At 46.5% G+C, this 22,965-nt stretch overlaps 1 protein-coding gene across 1 annotated transcript in view; it reads right to left on the reverse strand.

The window, feature by feature from the left end:
* ATXN10 (ataxin 10) overlaps positions 1–22,965 on the reverse strand; it is a 180,944-nt gene that overhangs the window by 19,444 nt on the left and 138,535 nt on the right. The window contains exon 10 of the mRNA XM_006866892.1: positions 12,780–12,843. Coding sequence (XP_006866954.1) covers positions 12,780–12,843 — 64 coding nt within the window. The remainder of the gene's footprint in view (positions 1–12,779; positions 12,844–22,965) is intronic.

Consider the following 22,965-nt stretch of genomic DNA (forward strand, 5'->3'; position numbering starts at 1 on the left):
ATGGAGCTGGTGGAATCAGCAGTTCATTGGACCGACAGCTGAGGTGACTTTCTGGCCCAGGAACATAAGGGCTAGTAGGGCACTTCCATCGCCAACTCCAGGTGGGCTTTATTTTTATGTGTTCTTATTTTTAACTATCATCTGTGGGCTCACAAAACTATTAGGATAAGGAAGATCTTTTATCTGGCACCAGTCAAGCCGTCCAGCCCAGAGGAAAGCCAGCCTTCACACTTCCTCCCAGTTCCGGGGGCGGCCATGTATCCCTGGGCTCTGAGTCTTGAGTGTGGTGCGGGCAGAGCTTCTTCCCGGTAGGACTTGGAGTAGGGGCCGCATCTTTCCTATGCACTGGACTGAGGACTCCACCTTATGATGCCTGCTCACTGAGCCCGCAGGAGGAGCCGGACACACGTCCAACACACGCTCATGTTCCACTCTGCTGGACCGAGGAGAGTAAGTAGAACCTACCACCCGCCTTCTAGGAGTGACGTCTCAGAATAAAGCAGCCCAGGAGTCCCCACTGAACGGGCGGGGCAAGCAGCAAAGCTGACCAGACCCTTCTAGGTCACTGCTACATTTGAAATGAGTCAGGACTACCTGAAAAATGCTCCCTGGCCCCTCATGGCTTACAAAATCTGTGTGGATTCTAGTGGTATTTCACAGGCACTAGAATCCAGTGAGCTATTAACTCCCTGTGCATACCCCAAAATCACTGCACTGTTGAACAAACACCACCAACGCAGAAAGACAAATTAACACAACCGACTTTAGCAGGAAATGTATACATCCAAATAACAATCAGATTTCTGAAGCCAGGGAGGCCTGTGCACACGTCCTATGTGGCAGCCACATTTTCGTCCATTCTAAATTAAGCTAGCTCTTTTAAAATGAAAGTGTCAGTGAGAAGGGCTGGGAGGGGGACTGGAAGCGAACCCAGAGAGACAGAAAGGTGTGACAGAGGATGTTTGTACACGGGGATTTACCTGTACCGTAAACATACCCATGAAGGTGGTAGGGTACACAGGGGTCAAGATTAAAATGATGTCTTAGACATTACCACATACGAATGACCTGCTGGGCCTCGGGGCTCAGGACCACAGTGTTGGGGGCCAACACAGTCAATCGCCCTAACACAGTCCACACACAAAACACTCTACACATCCAACTTTGCTGAGTAGCAACTGGGGCCTTGAGAGCCCATGAGTGGCCATCTACGGAGCAACTGCTGGTCTCTTGCTGATCAGAAGGAAGAGACTGATGAACGCTGAAGATGTGTGGACACTCAGTCCAATGGACTACAGACCACGTGAACATCAGGCTTCACGACCTTGAGACCAGAAGAACTAGACGGTGCCCAGCTACCAACAACAACTGCTAAGAAAGGAAGCCCATTAGAAGGTCCTGGATAGAGCGGGAGAAAGTATGCACCAAAACTCAAAATCATACACTAAAGACAGGCATACTGTTCACGCAGAGACTGGAGGAACCTGGAGACGAGCTCCTGGTCACCCTTCAGCTCTGGAACTGACCTCACCCCTGTGGTTCTATTTTCAGTCAAACAATAGGTTAAGTGCACAGGTGGAATGCCAACACTAGTGACGTCCACACAACCAAACAAGAGCAAAAGGGCAGCGTTTACCTAAGGACAAAGTTCAGAAGCAATGGAGATGAGGAGGAGTGGGAGAGCAGCACCACAGAGGGGGGCAGTCCCTCAGAGAAACGGGGGGTCTGAGGTGTGGAACGTAAAACTGATGATCTGTTCTGTAAGGCTTCACTCGTATCACATAAGAACACCCACACTGTAGATAATACCCACTTAACCTGGCTTCAATGACTGGATGATCAGAGCTCAACTAGAAGAACAAGACAGGAGAAAAACAGTAAACTGATCCAATTGGATGAACTTGACCTACACCTATGGATGCAGTAGCTCAAAAGAGGGAACAAGTCCTTACAGTGAGGATCATTCCCATCCCCTCCATACACAGGGTAGACAGGGATGGGCAACTTAGACATTGGCTACCCAAAGTAGGAGGGGCTACAAAGGCAAGTTACTGGCTTACAAGCTTTCAGGAGGGAGCCTAGATGCAGAGGGTGTAGAGGAAGGTGGAATTTCCACTGAGTAGTATCACAATATGTCTGGGTGGGGCTGATGAAAGGAGATGGGGATTGGTCTCTTGAGATACAATAATGAATAACTGTTATCAGGACTGATTGTGAGGGTTGGAAATGTAAAGGTAGGCATTTTGTAGAAAAGGGAGGGGAGTGATTAACTTTGCAGTCTAGGAGCGGAGGTCCCTGGGACCATCAAAGGAGAAGAGCAGAGTGCGGGACCCTACCCAGAGAAGCAGTGATGCCAGAGATGGAGGCAGAGACGATGACGTGGAGAGATGGAGCGGCTAGGGACTTTAGATCCAGAGAGGGAGAGGGGCTGTGTGCTGACGACCAGGGGGCAGGCTTGCGGGGTTATACCCTTTGTTTGGTTGATGACGCATGGAGGGGATTGTAACCATGGCAATGAAATGATATACGATAGGATGAATGTAAAATTAATGTTCTCCCATGTAAACTATCACGTTGTTGTTGTTGTTATGTGCCGTGGACTTGGTTCCGACTTACAGTGACCCTGTACAGGGTTTCCGAAGTAGTAAATCTTTACAGGAGCAGAAAGCCTCATCTTTCTCCCACAGAATAGCTGGTAGTTTCGAACTGCTGACCTTGTGGTTCGCAGCCCGATTCATAACCACTACGCTACCAGAGTTCCTTAAACTATCACATAATTCACAATAAAGCATTAAAAAAAAGTTTTCAATAAGAGCATCCCTTGGACCCTCTAGGACAGCTTTGATGATTGGGGTGGGGTAGGGGTTGGAGGGGAGCAGGAGCCCTGGTGGTCCAGTAGTTAAAGTACTACTACCCAGAAGGTGGCTGGTTGTAACCCACCATCTGCATCATGAGAGAAATGCAGTGGACGGCTGCCTCTGCGGAGGACTTACAGCCTTGGCAACCCTACAGGGCACTTCTACTCTATCCTCAAGGGGGGCACTGAGTCAATGGAGGAGGGTCTTGTCTTGTTTTGTGCAGGCCGCCTGGGGCCCAGGGGAGATGTCACTAGGGAGCAGTAAGGATGTCCTCTGCCTGGTGAGCTGAGGCCGTTTAAAAAAGCCCAGAGAGCAGCCGTTAGGACGCTGCTGGGCACGTGGGCTGGACGCTGTTGGAGGCTTGGTGCTTTACTGCCTAGCCGTGCCCATCAGATAGGCAATTTCTGAAATACACTATCACGCCAGGCAAGCTCTCATTCCTGTCTTGGCCTGCTGACGCTGGAGAGAGCCTGGCAGCTGGGTGATGTGAAAATGATTTCCTACAACAAACATCTCACAGAGCTTCCTGCAGTTTCAAAAATTTTAAAAAATTAGTTTCTTAGGACAGTAAACTTACAGCTGTTTCGAAAGCCTAGTGCGGTGGGATCACTTAGGCCCAGACTGCTAATGTTTTCCCTGTGTCGGTCTGTATTCCCAGTAATCCAGGTTAACCATTTCTCAGGAACACGGGCAAGCTAGTGATGTGGGCAGGCTCTCTGAGGAACAGGACTGGATGACAGAGATGCAGGCGGGAGTCAAATGAAGAGCATTCCGTGTTGTTATCTTAAAGCAGGGCTGCTCTGGTGACAACTCAGAGACCGTGGGAGCTGCTCCCGTTACCACCAGCACACTTCCTGCGTGAAGACAGGGCTGAGCGGGGCACAAGGGTTTATTGCCATTTGCTCCGATGAACTTCCACCAGGAAATGGTGCACGGAGGATACACCTGGAGCAGTCAAGCCACTCACTGGCGGGCAGGTGGATGGGTGTGCGAGACTGCAGGCCTGGGGTGACCTTGTCGCCTGGTGCTCAAAGCCAGAGCCATGGAAGCTACCAGAAAGATGCACCAAGCCACAAGCCATCAACACTTCTCCCAGTCCTCTGGTCCCAGCGCTAGGCTGAGTGGACTGTCCACGTGACCCTTCCTTTGTCCACTATCAAGGGAGGCTCTCTTCTGACCCCTCTCAGGATCTATTCCTGCAGCCTGTTCTTGAATGGCACACGGATGACTCCGGCGCCCTCTGCTCACAGGAGTGTTACACGCAGCAACGGTCCATGGTACGAATGGGCCGGGCCAGGAGTGTTGGCGTACATGTCTTCTGGCAGGCCTGGTTACTCGTTATTCTAGGGGACACACCTAGGTATAGGGTTAGTGTCAGTTGGTGCCATCCAATACATTTCCATGCCCACCAGCAACATAGGAAATTTCCTCCATGCCAACATTTGCTATTGTCCATCCTTTTATTAGCCATTCTGATGGGTGTCTAGTGGTCATTTCCCTATTTTGTCTATGAGGCTGCTATGTCAGGACCAATGACATGGCATTTACCAACAGCAACAATCACTAACGTTAAGAGAGCCCTTTCTAGAGCGTACGGACTGATTGGATTTCCTGTTCTGAAGCGGCTTACAGGTGTCGCTTGTTAGAAAACATGGGCGTGTTGTTTCTTTTTCCTTTGTTGTTTGGTAGGACCTGCCTGTGTGTCATGATGCGTCCTTTGTCAGATGTGTAATGCAAATATCAGTCTCAAAGTCTGTGAGAGTGTTTCAGAGCTGGGCTTTTTGTGCCTGAATTAAGACACCTTTGCCTTCTTCTAGAAGGTTTTTGTACTTCACACTGAGGTCTAGGATCCATCTTGAGATATTCTCTGCAATGGTAAGAGTGCCGGTGTGGGGCTGTGGGATAAAGGCCTGGACCGCAAGGTCAGTTTGAACTGCAAGGTTGGTGGCTCAAGCTCACGAGCTGCTCCTTGGAAACACTACACAGGGTCACTGTGAGTAGGAACTGACTCGATGGCACTTAACAACAATGGTGTGAGACGGTCTTGGTGTAGCGCTGTAGGATAAACACTGGACTGTTAACCACAGGGTCCACAGTTCAAACCCACCAGCCGCTCCTCAGAAACCCTATACAAGGTCACTACAAACGGAACTGACTCCACAGCACTTCACAAGGACAATGGTGTGTGGTAGGGGGTTCATCTGTCCCCCATTAAGGACAGTCACGTCTCTCACTGCATTGGGGAGGGGTGCTCTCTGCTGTGGATGCTAATGTAATGGAGGCTCTGTTCTGTGATACTGTTTATTTCTGTCTCTCCAGCAGCTCACAGGACAACCCCGGACAAAACCAGGGGTTTCTCACAGGGATTAAGAACACCTATTTGTGAAGACACCATGTGACAGGCTGGCGCTGCACAGTCACTGTGGTCCTGTGGGTGAAGGTCTCATTTTACAGACAATGAAGCCCAAACTCAAAGTGATGGCAGAACTTGAATCTGGGTCTCTTGGGTCCAGAGCGGATGCTGTTCCCCGGTACCAGCCTCAGGACAGTTTAATGGTTGTCCCTATGATTTGTTACATCGATGTACTAAATTAACTTTATTTCCTCTTAAATGAGGCCTTTAGCTGCACAAAAAGATAACGAGAAAAAAGGAAGAACGAAAAAGAAAAGAAAAAAATCCAACACCCTGTTTACACGCTCATCCTACCCCTCCCCAATAAAAGCAGTATGGGGAAAAAAACCCACATCAAGGACAACCAATCGAAACAGAGATCAAAAAAGAACGAAAAAAAAAACATTTCAAATAAAGTTCAGCTGTTTCTATTTGGAAACCACAACAACAACAAAATGCCACAACAAACTGACGAGTATGAGATGGACTGTGGGAGTGGAGCTGGAATTTTCCGATGGCATCTGCTACCGTGTCATTACTGTGGGTGATCCAGGAGTGAGTGGGGTGGACGAGCAGCTGGGCACTGGCTGGGCTCAGATCCTGGGACGGCAGCAGCCAGGCACTCGAGTCTTCCTTCACAGCGACGATCCCCTTGGAGACGCTGCCTTCCCTGGAATCGGAAGTCCCCGCTGGACGCTAAGAAATGGAATAGTAACCTCCTACACTCATCCCCGTCCTGGGGCGACTTTTCAGTTCTCATGTGTTCTGACGTGCCAACCTAAAGTCCCCAGACCAGGAGACAGTTGTCTGAACAGAACAGTGGTACACTATGTGGTTTAACATGTATGTGCTGGGGTTGTATCTTTTCACTATTCTCAATGTGTATGATGAACAAACGGCCCAAGAAGCATGCAGCGTAAGGATTGTGGTTGTTATGTGCCGTGGAATCGGTTCCGACTCATAGCGACCCTGTACAGGGTTGCCAAGGCTGTAAATCTTTACAGCAGCAGAAAGCCTCATCTTTCTCCCACGGAACGGCTGGTAGTTTCGAACTGCTGATCGTGATATTAGCAGCCTGATTTATAACCACTACGCTACCACAGCTCCTTAGCATATGGATTAAAAGACTCAATAACAGCCAGTGATTGCTAACGCAGAAGACACAACGTTGTTTGCTGAAAGCGACGAGGACTTGAAACACTTATTGATGACGATCAATCTGATTATACTTCATAATGAAGAAAACAAAATTTCTCATAATTGGGCCAATAAACAGCATCATGATAAATGGAGAGAAGAGTGAAATTGTCAAAGATTGTATTTTACTTGGGTCCACTGTCAACGCCCGTGGAAGCAGAGGTCAAGAAAATCAATGACATATTACACTGGGCAAGTCTCCAAAAGATCCCTTTAAAGTGTTAAAGCAGGGCTGTCACTGAGGACTCAGGAGAGTCTGAAGGGAGCCTCCCATGCATGTGAAAGGTGGACCAGGAAGCAGGGAGAGGAAGAGTGGCTGCAAGTAAGCTGTGGCGCTGGCGACGACTATACTGTGGACTGTTAACCCAAGGAGTCCTGGTGGTCTAGGGGGTTCAAGAGTTGGGGTGAACCTACCCCACGCTCCCAGAGGACAAAGATGAGGCAGTGTGTCCGTAAAGCCTGACCAGGGACTCTCTGGAGCAGTCCCGTTCTGTCTACAGGCTTGCTGTCAGTTGGAATCGGCAGCAGTGGTTTCATTAGGCCAGAAGAACCAACGCCGGAATGCTCTTTGGAAGCCAGTATAATGACGTAGTCTGTGCATTTTAGCAGGAGGCCCCAGTCCCTGGAGGTGGTTATCATGCTCGGTAAAGCAGAGAGTTAGTGGAGAACCAGAACGAGATCCTCCGTGAGATGAACTGAGGCAGTGGTTGCCACAACGGGTTCAAACACAGCAGTCACCGTGAGCTGGGGCAGGCCGGGGTAGGGTTTCCTTCAAGTTGAAACTGACTTGATGGCACCCAGCTACAGCAACAACATAGACAAAGTCCCTTAGCCCCCAGGACAACCTGAAAAGTGGAAATGTCTCTCACAGTCCTCATCACAGACTCCCGTCACTACACCATTGTTCCCTGACGGGTGGGGAGCAGGGGCCTTTTAATGAACTGATGTATATATAGCATTAGCCGTGATTACTAATTTAAGCACATCTTTCTGCACTGAACTGCTAACCACAAGGTCAGTGGTTCAAACTCACCAGCTGCCCCTTGGAAACCAGCTATAGGGTCGCTATGAGTTGGAATTGACCTCATGGCGCTTAAAAACAACAACAAAATATCAATTTCTCTTTAACACAAAATATTGAAATTAAAACTCAATAAAATCTTGACTGCTGTTAATTATTAGACGATAAAAGAATGATTAGCCAATAAACTTGAAATATCACTGTTATATAAAGCTAATTTAATTCACAAAAGAATCAAAGAGCCAATGGGAGAACTATCTTGTGTTCAGAACTCCACCTGACTAAACACACACACGCCCTCACACATACTTCCCCAAGTTGTCTGCTTGCCTGATGATTCCTCTATGCAGGGTCCCTGTTCTCATGGAACGGAGTCTAAACGGTAATTAGATGCACCTGTAACCAAGCTTCGATTAGACGCAGACTCTGCGAGAAGTCAAAGGCACATGACAGGTTCTGGAGAGAGACTGGCAGGAGAGACCTAGTCTTCAGGAAAGGCCTCCCGCATAAGAGACAAAGGAAGTCAGACCCGAGTACAGCTTACTCAGGGGAAAAGGAGCCCAAGTAAAAGGTCAGCACAGATGATCAACGCCTTCAGATGAGAAGTTAGATATACTGGAGAACCAGAAAAGTACATGTGGCTAGGGAATGCTGAACAGGGGGAGAAAACCACTAGGCAAGAATGCAGAGATGGGAGAAGCCAGATCACACAGGTCCTCGTAGGACACTGGGAAGACTCTGGGTTTACTCTAATGGGCAGTTGAAGATCTAAGAAACAGGGTCATGGGGGAAGACATGCCAGAAACAGAGAAAAATGATCCTATCTAAATGACCCAATTTTGGTGTTGAGAGGACAGAAAGGGAATTATCACTGGCCCGAGGACAGAGCAGAAACTAGAGGATGAGTCAGGAAGCTACTGCTGAAAGGCAGGCCACAGGGATGGAGTCTGGACAGGACACCAACACTGGGGCTGGGGGAAGGTGGGCTTTCGGATATATTCTGGAAGTAGAATGAACAAACTTGGTGACAATTGAAGTGGGAGGAAGAAAAAGCAAAGCACCGCAGACAACACCCAGGTCTGTGACCTGAGGAACTGGGGGACAGTGATTGCTGTTGTTGTTGTTAGGTGCCATCGAGTCAGTACCGACTCAAAGTGATTCTATTGCACAACAGAATGAAACACTGCCCGGTCCTGGGCCAACCTCACAACTGTTGCCATGTTTGAGCTCATTGATGCTGCCATATTGCCAATCCACCTTGCTGGGGGAACAGCAATAGTCCCCCTTTTATTGGCAAAGAGTGGGGAACTTTTGGAGGAGGGACATTTTAACTTCACTTTGGACATGTTAAGTCTGGGATGTCAATGGGGGTGTTGGATGTACAAGTCTGAGACTCAGATGAGAGGTCTGCCTTTGAGACACACACTTGGGAGCCACATGTGGACAGATGCTATTTAAAGTCATGGAAATCTGTGGACTATGACTGCATCTCACCACCTCCACGGCTACCATGTTGGACCAAGCCATCAGCACCTGTTGCTCCCTGCAGGCCTGTCTTTCTACGGGCCCTGAGAGTGTCTGAGACTTCTCAGTAACACATGTCAGTAAACAGTGAGTGGATGGATGGATGGATGGATGGATGGATGGATGGATGGTCAAGTGACTTAGGGAGAAAATGAAGAATGAGACAGATGCTCCCAGGTTCTGGAATGCCCAAGGATACTCCAACATTCAGAAATTCGATTTAAACACTGAAGAGAGATTTATACAGGATGCAGTTGGCATATGGAGTAGGAGTCCTTAGCTACCACGCATTTGGTGTTCAAGAAGAGGAAGCAACAAAAGAGATGGAGTCATAAAGACCAAGAGCAGGCAGGGTCATGAAAAAGCAGCGTGCTAAGGAAGTGACTTGGCTGTGTTGAACGCCACTGAATTTTAGGAAGATGAGAAATGACAGTATCCAAGGTCTAGGCAATGTCATTAGCGAAAGAACACACGCCCAGCTCCACTCCCTCGGAAGCTGCTCTAGCATGACAGCGCAGGGACACAATTTGAAAACGGCGCAAACTCCAAGGACAGAAAGAATTTCAGACACTGAAAGGCAAACTGCTATGACGCCAGGCCCAGGCTGTGGCTCCTGGGTGTGGGAGGTGCTCTAGCAAACATCTTAGCATGCCCCATAAAGCTGGTCCTAGGCCAGCATGAGAACAACAGAGAAGCAAGAATCCTCCAAAAGCTCAGGCACTGGTGACCACGTGGCTTGTATTCTAGAAATCAAGCTCTATACAGTAACTAGGAAATGTGCATTTACTTAGAAATTAAGAAATTGATTTCTAAATAACCTAGTAGTCAAAAATAAAGCAACAGAAATTAAAAAAATATTTTTAAATGAATGTTTACAAAAATAGCACAGAGTGAAATTCATGTAATGGCACTAACGAATTGCACAGAACAGAACATAAGCTGAAAATGAGTAAATAAGACTTCTGGTGTGGCAGGATCAGCACTGGACTGTGAACTACAAGGTTGGCAGTTCAAACCCACCAGTTGCTCCTTGGAAACCCTAGAACACAGTCACTGTAAGTTGGAACCGAGTCAACAGCACTTAGATGAAAATTTAGTAAATAAACTCAATATGGAGGGCATAGTAAATTATTTTTATTAATGGCAATTTCAGTGTGAGCCCACTGGCTGTGACTGTACAATTTGACTGTTTCTAAAATTTTTATATGCAAACTATAAATGACCCAAAACAGTCATAGTAGTCTTAAAGCAGAAGAGAAACAAGTTGAAAGGACTTACTTGAGTGATGATATCAAGAATACTGCAGTCGTTAAGACGGACCCAAGCCACTGCATTTTCAACAGCCTCATATGCATGTGAAAGTTGGACAGTGACTAAGGAAGACCGTAGGAGCATTTGAGTTATGGTGTTGGAGGAGAATATTAAAAAGTACCAAGGCCTGCCAGAAGAACAGACAAATCTGTGTTGGAAGAACAGCCAGAGTGCTCCTTAGAAGCCTGGATGGCCAGACTTTGTCTCACGTACTTTGGACACGTATTATCATCAGGTGGGGTCAGTAGACATCATGCTTAGTCAAGTGGAGGGTCAGCAAAAAGAGAGCACGCGCCCCAACGAGATAGACTGACACAGTGACAAGGACAATGGGATGGAGCGTCATCATTAACTGTGAGGATGGCCAGGGCCAGGCAAGGTGTCATTCTGTCCTGCTAAAGGGTCAACATGCATCAGAACCGACTTGAACGCATTACCAACAACAAAGGCTGCTAGGATTGAGTGAATGAAATTCCAAAGGATGTTAATACACAGAACTCTAAACATACTTAACATTTTATCCTTTCTGAGTGATTCAGAGACTGTTCTAGGGTCTTGCAAATGCTTTACTGTATTATGAAAAACACCTACCTGCATAATTTAAAAGAAATCTGTAATAATTCTGAGTAATGTCTCAACTACCGGAATACATTGGGTGGTTCTCTGCATCCGTCCCGTGCCTAAACGGAGTAGGACAGGAAATGGCTAAGGATCAGGCAGACACCCGTTCACATTCTGGCTCTGACCTTCAGACAGGTACCAGCCTCTCAGCTTCTTTCCATGCATGTGTAAAATGGGACCATCACACAGAGCCGTGTAAAATGTGTAAAACAGGGATGATAAGAACCTCACATAGCGCTGCTGGTGCCATGGGCTGAACCCACTCAGCGGCTCCGTAGAAAGACCAGGTGATCAGATCCCGTAGAGATGACAGGTTAGGAAACTCGATGGGGCAGTTCTACTCTGTCACATCAGGTTGCTGCATGTCAGAATAAACTCAACGGCTCCTGACAACAGGGTACTGAATAAATATTTCATGAAGAAGTGAATGAATGGATGGATACCTGGGAAGGAGGGCAGCACAGGAAAAGACTGGAAGGGACTCAAATTCAGCCTGAACAATGTGCTATGTCTTGGTTTTTGTTTAAAAGACAAACACTAGCAATGAAAACCTCTTTACAATAGGTCAATTCAGGGAACAAAAATGTACACATGGTGACTTTCTTTTGTCCTTAATAACTCTTTTTCTTTCTCCTTTTCTAGGAAGTACGACTCACACACTCACTAAGGCAGTGCAGGGAGCCAACTCTGCCCCCACGAAGGAGAGCCTCCTGAGGCCCGGCCCTCGGCCACGCACGACGGGGCTTACCAGCTGCTGTGCCCCTTAAAACAAGAGGTTTATTTTCTACTGCTAATCAGACAAAAGACATAAGACAAGCATTTCTCTACCTACTTATTCTGAAACAGTTTTTGGTTTTTGTAATCTGCTCTATCTCTGTGACAAAGGCCACAGTGAGGGAAGGTATTTCAGAATGTTCCTCCCTGCATTCCCAGTTTTCAGCTGGGCCCTCACTGCTTCCTGGCGTGGGTTATAGCCCCAGAGTCCTTACAATGGACTAGCTCACCTCTCTCACGCCTTTAGCTCGAGGCCATGCAATTCCCAGAGAAGGCCCCAGGCCAAGCTTCACACTCCCCAGGGAGACTCAGGAAATCACCAAGTAAACAGGTGGTCTTTCCAACTACACAGGCTGCCCTGGGTCCCTGGCTGCTCATCACTGGATCAGATGCACATGTTACATTACAGGGAGGCTGTTCGGTTACCCAGTAGGGAATACGCGAATTCTTGGAGGACAACCACCAGCCAGGAGGGCCAGCCCAGGAAAGGGCAGGAGTCAACAGCTCCGGGCATCAGCAGCAAACGGTCACACAAGAACACGAACTCCACACCACAACACTGCTGCTCCTCCTGCTGAAGGGAGAGACGGCCTTCCGCTTCTCTGCAGCCCCGGAGTTGGTCCCAAGACTAGATACTCAATCTCCACCATGAAAAGCCTAAACCTCTTTCCATGTTGTCCAGAGCCACAGACACAGCCCAGAAAAATGACAAAGAAAGATGCATCCCAGGGGCCATGGGTAAGCTGTCTCAGCCTCCAGACTTCAGAGCATCTTTTAGAAGTATGCTGGTTTGGAATATTCAACGGACTTTGAAAAACCTAGCTCACTATATTGCAACATTTACGGGAGCAGTATTTCAGCACCATAACATCACGAAAGTGATTCGTTCTTAGAAAGAGGCCGAACAGCTAGACTGAAAAACTTAGCTCACTTATATTGCAGAGTTTACGGGATTGAAACTTCAGCACCTTAACGTCCTGAAAGTGGTTTCCTTCTCAGGAAGAAGCCGGCCTGGGAAGAGAAAGGTGCCGCGCAGGCCCCTGGGTGTGGCTGACAACTCAGGGACTCAGAGCGAGGATACAAGGGTTGCTGTCATCAATGCTGCAGCTGTCCAGGATCAACGGAATGCCATCCAGTTCATTCACCTAGAAGGGAAAGGACAGAGTTAGCCCCGAGGTTACAGCCAGACTGGCTAAGGGCAGGATAACTAAGGAGGATGGGCTGCGTCTCCTCTGTAGCCCCTTACTCACTGTTTGTGGCCTGAAACGTCAATACCAACCCAGAAACACTTAAAAACAGACATTTAAACAAAAAGTGATACTTGGTCTTCTTTTCACCCTTTCTCAAAAAGTAGGGGCAACAGGTTAAAAGAACAAACATAGATCCGTTTCTAACACTGTTTACCAGGAGGCATTGCAAAAGGAGCAGAGGCCTACATCTAGAGAATGAAAACATTCCAGGAGAAAGCAGAGTTGGATTCCTTTTACACACAAGCGGTGGATAGGGAAAGGTTTCCAATCTGTGATTAAAAATCCAGAAACAATAAGGAAAACTATTAAATGTGGTGGAACTAATAAAAATTAAACGTTGAAAAAATTATCTCTAAGGTATCAGAGGCAAAGTGGTGCTTACATATATGAGAAAGCTTCAAAACATTTGTGGAAAAATCCCATTATCTTTTCATTCCATTTTTTCACAAGTTTTTGGAAGCTCCCTCATATTTTAACATATAAAGAACTGCTAAAAATTGAGAACAAAAGAAAAAAAAAAGAAGACCCACAATCATACAAAAACAGGGACAAATATATGACCAAAGAGCACACAGATAACGAAATGCAGACGGACCATGAAGGCTTATTTGAGAAGCAGGTTCACTCCTGGCCCCCACTAACAGACACAGAGACTCTCTCTCCCCATCAAACCAGCAGGGCACCGAGCACAGCTCTGCTGCCGGAACTCTCTGCATGTGGGGATCTGCCCTTTGACCCAGTATTCCAGTATGAGGAATCCAGATAGAAACATACCTCTCAATGAAATTATGCAACACAATGGTTTCATTTCTTTTACATTTTTATTGAGATATTATTCATATGCCATTAAAATCCACTCTTTGAAAGTGTACATATTCACAGAGCTGTGTATCCTTCTACCACCGAAGTTTGGAACCTGTTCCCCACCCCAAAACAATCTTGTGTCCATGAAGTTATTCCCGACTTCTCCGTCCTCCAGCCTCTGGCAACCCCAAATCTCCTTTCTGCCTCTAAGGACTTGCCTGTTGTGGGCATCATCTAGGAGACCTAGTGGGTTCTGTTACCCCTCAGTGGCTCCGTGGGGAAACGATCAACAGTCTCAGAAACCCTGGGTAGCTCTACCCTGCCCTGTGGGCTGCTGCGAGTCAGCGTGGGCTCTCCAGCAGTGGGTCTGCTTTTCTGAACATTTCACAGACATGAAATCATACAACACGTGATCATATTTTATGTCCAGCTTCTGAGACTTAGCAACCTAGTTTCTAGGTGCCCCCAGTCATCGTCCATACAGGAAAACTCCTCCTTTTGATACCTGAATACTGTTCCACTGGCTATGGATTCTGCAGGGCTGTTTGGCTAATTCACTCATCAGCTCATGAATATTTAGATTGTTGTTCACAAAAGCCATGCGATCAACTTCCAAAAAGCAGCCACCAAACACCCTGTGGAGCACGGTTGTACGCTGGTGCACGTGGGGTCGCCAGGAGTCAGAAGTGGTGTGCCGGTGCTTGATTTTAGAGTTTGGCATACACTAAGCCAGGAGGCACAGCTGGCCGATCTGTAGCATCACTGGTTCCATCTTCCAGATCCAGGAAGTGACGCTCATGTTCTGCCTTGGATCACCTGCCTGCTAAGCTCTGGTCCAAGTGTGGTCTGAGGCGCACAGACAGTCTGCAGCAGACAGACACCATCAGGAAGAGCTGAGGAACTCTTCTGTCCTGATTGTAGGATCTTGTGATCAGATGTGGGCTTAAATTTTCTCTGTCTTTTTAAATTTTTCATTTGGACTCTATTTTATACAAATACTGGTTTTGGATGGTTTCAGAGAAGAGAAACTTTGAGGAGCACTACTGCAGAGGGAGAGCATGGAGAGGGCTGCTCTCGAGGGGACCATGTTAGAGACAGACACACTGAGCTGACAGCAGCCCTCACACCCCACTCCACCTCCACTAATCTACCGGCAGGATGGGGGTCAACGATGACATACTTGACACAAGCAGAGGGAGGACCCAGAAGTGGGGAGCAAGGAATACTGGGGGGCCCTCCTGGCCTCTGCGCTGACACGAGGTTTGATGGACGGCCGAGATGTTGAGGAGCAAACTAGACTCAGCCAGGTCCTGGAGCTGAGGAGCCTTCCAGCGCCGAAGCTGACCGTGACACAAGGGTTGAGGAGTGAGAGCTGGGGCTGACTGCATGACTCTCTCGTGAATGAGTTGTGCAGCCCTGGGCCATTTCACCTCTGAGATGAGTTTCCTTATCCGTGATATGGGGTGGCCAGTATGAAGGACACACACAGGGTAGGGGGTGGCATGACCGCCCGATGATGATGATGATGTGGCGCGGCAGTGGGGGATGGTTCGGTGGGCTGCAGGACCAGGCGTGTTAGGAGTCACTTCCTGACAAATAATCCATCAGAAAACCAGGAGGTAGCCTCCAGACAGCTGAGGTGACAATAATACCTTGTATTAGGGCAAATTGTTCATTAACTTCACTTTATAGGAGATGAGAAATAAAGGCACTCAGGATTTATTAGTCAATGCAAGAGAAACGTCTCAATTCCTGAAAGGGTGGGGCAGGAAAAGGTACAATTCTGAGAAAAACTGAAGGGTGTAGAACCCCACTCTGAATATAGAAATCTCAGCAGCAAGGAAAGTGAATTCACGAGCTCATGAAAACAGGCTTACACTGAACGAGGATACGTGCTTTGTAGCCATCGTGGCTTTATGCAATGCTAGGAACTACTATAGACTCTTCACATGTTTCTAACATAAACCTGCTGCTGTTGAACTAATTCAGAGAACACAGCAGAGCTACTCCCCAGGATTTCCGAGGTTATAAATCTTTATGGGAGCACACAGCTTCATCTTTTTCCCGTAGAGTGGCTAGTGGGTTTGAACTGCCGATCTTTTCAAGAGCGTACCCCACACCGAGCTACCAGGGCTCCTGTTTATAACCGAAACAACTTGTTCCAGACAGGGAAGCCAGTGGCTTTACAGCAATACGTAATTATACACCTGTGACTGAGGACTGGCCCAGGGCACTGGGAGAAGTGTCCACCAAGAAGCACCTGCAGGAAGGGTGTGATCACAACACAGGTGTGTTACTCCGAAGCTGAAGTCCACTGTGGTCCTGGGGCAGGGGAGCACAGTTAGGACAGTCACAGGGCTTCCTGGCACTTCATACAAGGAGGGAGCTATCTTGTCTGTTTCTTAACCTAATACGCTGGGAGCCAATTCTAGACCAACAGTATCTAGGAGCCAAGCTCCATCAGCACCTTCATGTACCACATCTCAACAAGGCAGCCAGCCTGGCCTCTACTCAGCCTCTAGAAATACATTGCAAAAGCGAGGACCATTACGTCACTTGCCAACTGTTCTCTCCTACCTTAGCCAACAATCCCAGTGAACAAACTCTTCAAGGAGGATGGACCCAACGCTAATGATCCCCTCTAAGCAACTGACAGAAATCAGCCTTAATTCTCCTGGCTGCTCTCATGATGAATGGTAGATACAGAACCCCAAAGAAAGGCCAAAGTACAATGCCAACGTAGGACTGAACCTCACAGTTAAGTACGTACTCCATCAGGTCTAGCGGACATTTGGTAAAATGTGTTCAGAACATAAACATAAATAAACCCACTGTCCGCAAGTTGGTTTCAACTCACAGCGACTCCATAGAGCAGAACAGAACTTGCCGCAGCAGGTTTCCAAGGCTGTAAATCTTCACAGAAACACACTGCTGTATCTTTGTGCTTTCAAGTGGCTAGTGGGCTCCAACTTAGGACCTTCCGATGCGTATCTGTGTGCTTTAACCACTGTGCCACCATGGAACCTTGTCCAGACTCTGACTTCTCCAAAAAAAAAAAAGACCCAGCATTCCCTCTGGAGGGAAGAAATGAGGAGCCCAATGATGTGGCCATGTCCACCCAAGCCAGCCCTGACAGCCAGCTCAGAAAAGCCAACAGCCCGGGGCAGCGGCTGGATGAAATGCAGGCACGCGCCCACTCAGGGCCTCATGGGGAAGAGGCAGGCAGGCCTGCTAACTGTGTGGCTTTGGGGAGGTTTCTCACTGCACTAAGAAGTCTATAGATTTTCTTCTGTTAAGAGGGTAGGACTCCTGGTGTGGCCTGTAGGAGAAGCACGTACTGTGAACCACAAGGTCGGTAGTTCGACCCCACCAGCTTCTCCGTAGGACAAAGATGAGGCTTTTCTACTCTCGCAAAGATTTACAGTCGTGAAAACTCTATACAGGGTTGCTATGAGTTGGAAAGACTCATAGTCTGTATTATTTGCTCAGTCTGTATGCTGAGCAAATAATCCGGATTACATGAAGAACGTGGCATCAGGACTGGAGGAAGACTCATTAACAACCTGCGATATGCAGATGATACAACCTTGCTTGCTGAAAAGTGAAGAGGACTTAAAATACTTACTGAAAAAGATCATAGACCACAGCCTTTGGTATGGGTTGCATCTTAATGTAAAGAAAACAAAAATCCTCACCACTGAACCAATAAATAATATCAAGATAAATGTAAAAAGATCAAAGTTGTCAGAGACTTCATTTTGCTCAGATCAATCATCCATACTCATGGAAGCAGCTTTCAAAAAAATCAAACAACCTATTGGAATCAACTTGATGGTACTTAATAATAACACCATCATTGCAATGGGCAAATGTGGTACACAAGATCTCTGTAAAAGTGTTGAACAGCAAAGATGTCAGTTGGAGGACTAAGGTGCGCCTAACCCAAGCCATGGTATTTTTAATAACCTCTCACACCTGGGCAACTAGGACAATGAATAAGGAAGACCATAGAAGAATTCACGTATTTGAGTTATGGTGTTAGAGGAGACTATCAAAAGTACCATGTACTGCCAAGAGAAGAAACCTATCTGTGTTGGAAGAAAAATAGCCAGAATGCACCTTAGAAGCCAGGATGGCTGGACTTTGTCTCTCACCCTGTAGACACATTATTAGGAGGAACCAACCCTTAAGAAGGACATCATGCTTGGTAAACTGGAGGGTCAGTGAAAAAGAGACGGATTGGCACAATGGCAGCAAGGAAGGGCTTAAGCATAGCAAAGATCGTGTGGATGGTGCAGGACCACAGTGATTTGTTCTACTGGGCATAAGAGCTGGTATCCTGGAAGGCACCTACCAACCACAACATAGTATAAGTGAAACCACATACATAAAGTCTTCTGCTGCTTTTCTTTAGCATGATGTTTCTGACATCCATGCATGATGTTACATGTGTTAGTCATCTCTCTTGCTTTCTGACGAGCACACCAACAGGGTTATCTATTCCCGTGTTGAGGGACACTTGGGTTGTTTCCACAGTTCGATCGATCATGAAATGAGTACGCTCTAACATTTGCATCCACGCTGTTTTGGGGACACACGGTTTCATTTCTCCTGCATAGCTATCTAAGAGTGGAACTTCTGAGTCACTTATTAAGCATGTGTTTAGCTTTATGAGAGCTGACAAAGTACTTTCCACAGTGATGCGCCATTTTACATTCCCTCCAACAAGGGATCTGAGTTACTCCAGATTCTTACCAGCTCTCGGATTCTCAGACAAGCTCTCACTGTGTCTGTAGTTTCCATATCCCTGAGGCTGAACGACGCGTACGTACCCGTCTGAGACCAATGAGCCACAACTGGGTCTTCTTTTAAGTGCTGTTCAAACATTGGTCCTTTTTTTTTTACATTGGGCTGACTGGTACTTACTGAGTTGTAGCAGCTCTTTCTTATCCTTCGTCTGGTAGTTCTGTCATGCTGCGGGGGCTCACATGTTGCTTTGATGCTGGAAGTTACACCACTGGGTCTCCCATGTGGACCAGAATTACACACTAGGACAGACGAAGAGGAGCCTGGAGATCTACTTCTAAGGAAACTGGCCACTCTCCGAGACCTTATAAATAGCAGTGGGACACTGTCCAGACGATGGCTCCCTCCAGTCTGAAGGTACTACAAACACTGGGGAACAGTAGCTTCCTCAGAGAGGAACGGACCTTACTAGCGTGGATGGAATAAATCTTTCGGAACGTTAGTATGCTGATGTGTTGTTACTGTTGTGTGCTGTTGAGTTGGTTCCAACCCACAGTGACCCTGTGTGGGGTGCGAACTACTGACTTTGTGGTTAGCAGCCTAACGTGTAACCCACTACACGTCACCATAACTCAAACTGAGAAGAGACAGCTGCACACATCCATTAATGATCAGAACGTGAAATTAGAAATCAAGAAAAATGAAATGTAATGCATAAAGACAAGACACTAAACATCAGTGAGCCAAAATGGCCTGGGATTAGAGACAATCGCATGGTTTACTATGCTGAAAGTCACAACCTGAAGAGGAAGGACATCACGTATTTGGTCATAAAGAACATTTCAAGAGCTTCCCAAGTACTACACTGTCAGTATTAGGATCATTTAGATCTACAAGGAAAAGCCGTTATTATTCAAATTTAAACACCAACCACTAAATGCCAAAGATGAAGAAACTGAAGATGTTTACTAACTTCCACATTGTGGAACTGATCAAATATGCAATTAAGGTGAACTGATAATTACTAGTGAGTGGAATGCAAAAGATGGAAAGAAAGAGACCAGCAATAGGAAACTATGGCACTGGAGACACAAAAGATGCTAAAGATGGCATAACTGCATTCGGCAATTGTAAAATTCACTGCAAACACCATTCTTCAACAACCTAGTGACTACACATACACGGAGTCCTGGGACGGTGCTGTGGGTTAATGTGCTGGATTGCAAGGTCAGTTTGAACTACAAGGCTGATGGTTCAAGCTCATCAGCCGCTCCTTAGAAACCTTAGGCAGGGTTGCTATGGGTCGGAATTGACTCGACAGTACTTAACAACAACAATAGCAATCCACACAGACCTCACTGGATATCCACAGAAAAAGAATCAACTGTGTCTGTAGAAAGAGATGCTTGTTGTTGTTGTTGTTGTTAGGTGCCATCGAGTCATATCAGCTCATAGCGACACTGTGTACAACAGAACGAAACACTGCCTGGGCCAACCTCACAATCATTGCCACACTTGAGCCCACTGACATTGCCCCTGTGCCAATCCATGTCATTGGGGGTCTTCCTCTTTTTCTCTGGACCCCCCAGTTAACCAAACATGATATCCTTCTCCAGTGATTGGTCTCTCCTGAAAATATGTCCAAAGCATGAGAGACGAAGTCTGGCCATCCCGGCCTCCAAGGAGCACTCTGGTTGTACGTCTTCCAACACAGATCTATTGGTTCTTTTGGTAGCCCATGGCGCTTTCAATATTCTCCTCCAACACTATAACTCAAATGCATCAATTCCTCTATGGTCTTCCTTATTCACTATCCAACTTTCCTATGCATGAGGTTACTGAAAATACCATGGGCTTCAGTCATGAGCACCTAAGTCTTCAAACGGACATCTTTGTCCTTCAACACTTTAAAAAGGTCCCATGCAGATCTGCCTAATGCAATACGTCATTTGATTTCTTGACTGCTGTTTCCATTAAGTGTCGATGGCTAATCCAATCAATATGAATTGACAACTTCAATCTTTTCTCCATTTTAATGGATGCTATTTATTAGTGAAGATTTTTGTTTTCTTTACATTGAGGTGCAACCCATACCTAAGGCTGTGGTCTTGGACCTTCATCAGTAAGTATTTTAAGTCCTCTTGGCTTTCAGCAAGCAAGGTTGTATTATCTGCATATAGCAGGTTGCTAATGAGTCTGCCTCTAACCCTGATCTGTTTTTCTTCATATAACCAGCTTCTCAGATTATTTGTTTAGTTTACAGATTGAATAAGTATGGTGAAAGAATACAACTCTGGCACACACCTTTCCTAATTTTAAACCATTGAGTGGTTCCTTGGTCTAACAACTGCGTCTTGGCCCATGTACAGGTTCCTCATGAGCACAAGTAAGTGTTCTGGAATACTCATACTTCACAATGTTGTCTGTAGCTTGTCCTGATCGACACGACTGAAAACCTTGGCAGTCAATCAAGCACAAGTAAACATCTTTCTGGTATTCTCTGCTTTCAGCCAAGATTCATCTGACGTCATCAATGATATCCCTCATTCCACGTCCTCTTCTGAAACTGGCTTGACCCTCTGGATGTTCTCTGTTAATGTATGGTTGCAGCCATTTCTGTATTACCTTTAGTAATATTTTATTCATATGGGATGTCAGTGATACTGTCAGATGATTTCTGCATTCTGCTGGGTCTCCTATCTTTGGAATGGGCACAAATACAGGTATCTTCCATTCAATTGGCCAGGTAGCTGTCTTCCAAATTTCTTGGCATAGATGGGTGAGTGCCTCCCGTGCCGCATCAGTTTGTTGAAAGATTTCAATTTGTATCCCATCAATCCCTGGTGTCTTGTTCTTTGCCAATGCCTTCTTTGCACCTTGGACTCCCTCCTTCAGGATCACTGACTCTTGATCATGTGCTACCTCTTGACAAGAGATGCTAGGGAAGCTCAATCCCATCAGCCATAAGGAGGACAGGGGCAGACTGCAGACCAGACCACCAAATGCTCAGATGTAAGTTCCAGGGGAAGCTCAAGAAAATTAAAACAAGGCCACGAGAGCCAGAGTACAAACTTGAACATGTTGCTGTTGTCGTTAAGTGCCGATCAGTCGATTCTGACTCTTAGCGACCCCATGTTTGATTTCCAAGGAGTGGCTGGTGAGTTTAAACCGCCAACCTTATGGCTCAAACCGACCTTGTAGTCCAGTGTTTTATGCTACCTGTTTTAGAGACCATCTCAGTGATGGATTTGACACACGAGCACATGAACCTAAGGCCAGAAGAGTTTTGGGATGACATTAAAAACACCAGTTATGTAGAAAACAAAAGGTGTTTAATAAAACAGGACAGAAAGACAGAACAAAATGGGTGTCAGAAGAGACTCTGAAACTGGCTCTTGAACATAAAGCAACTGAAGAACTGATGAATTACAATGAGCTGAATGGCAGGTGGCTTGCAAAGACCAAGTAAAATAGGAGACCTGGAATGGGAAAACCAAAAGGGATGACTTGCTCGACATTTCTCTAGGTGAAAGAATCAAAGAAAAAGTTCAGGCCTCAAGGTTTGAAGGTTTCTAAAGCAAAACGGAGTCCTGGTGTGGCACTGTAGGATAAGCATTGTACAGCTAACCACAAGGTCAGTGGTTCAAACCCACCAGCAGCTCCTCAGAAACCCTATATAGGGTCACACTCGGAGTCGGAACCTGTTTGGCAGCATGTAACAACAACAAGGCCAACCACTGAAAGATGCAGGAAGCATCCAGAGAAGATGAAACGAGTTCACAAGAGTCACTGTACCACAAAGAATCTGTTGACATTCAACCATTTCAGGAGGTAGCTTATGAACAGAATCCCCTGGTACTGTCGGAAGAGATCCAAGCCGCACTGGAGGCATCAGTGAAAAACAAAAGCTGGAGGAATTGAGTAAATATTGAGCAAAATATTTCAACAAATGGATACAGTGCTGGAGATGCCCGATTGTCTATGCCAAGAAATTTGGAAGGCCTGCCCAATCGACTAAGAAAGGTCCATATTTGTGCCCATTCCAAAGAAAGTTGATACAATAGAATGTGGAAGTTATTGAACAATACCATTAATATAACGTGCAAGGAAAGAATTGCTGAAAAAAATATAAGAATTGTTGGCAGCTGTACACAGACATTCAAGCTGGCTTCAGAAAAAGACAAGGAGAGAGGATGTCACTGATTTTCTCAGCTGGATCTTCACTGAAAGCCGAGACTATCAGAGAGATGTTCACCTGTGTTTTATGACTACACACAGGTATTTGACTATGTACAGCAATAACACATTATGGGTAACACTTGGAAGAACGGGAATTCTAGAACACTTAATTGTGCTCCTGTGGAACCAATACATAGAGCAAGAGGCAGCTGGTGAAGCAGAACACAGGCACAGTGCATGGGGACCATCAGAAGAGGGGACCATCAGAACACAGGCACAGTGCATGGG

The sequence above is a fragment of the Chrysochloris asiatica genome, unplaced genomic scaffold (genome assembly GCF_000296735.1).
Source record: "Chrysochloris asiatica unplaced genomic scaffold, ChrAsi1.0 scaffold00097, whole genome shotgun sequence".
NCBI classification, from domain to species: Eukaryota; Metazoa; Chordata; class Mammalia; order Afrosoricida; family Chrysochloridae; genus Chrysochloris; species Chrysochloris asiatica.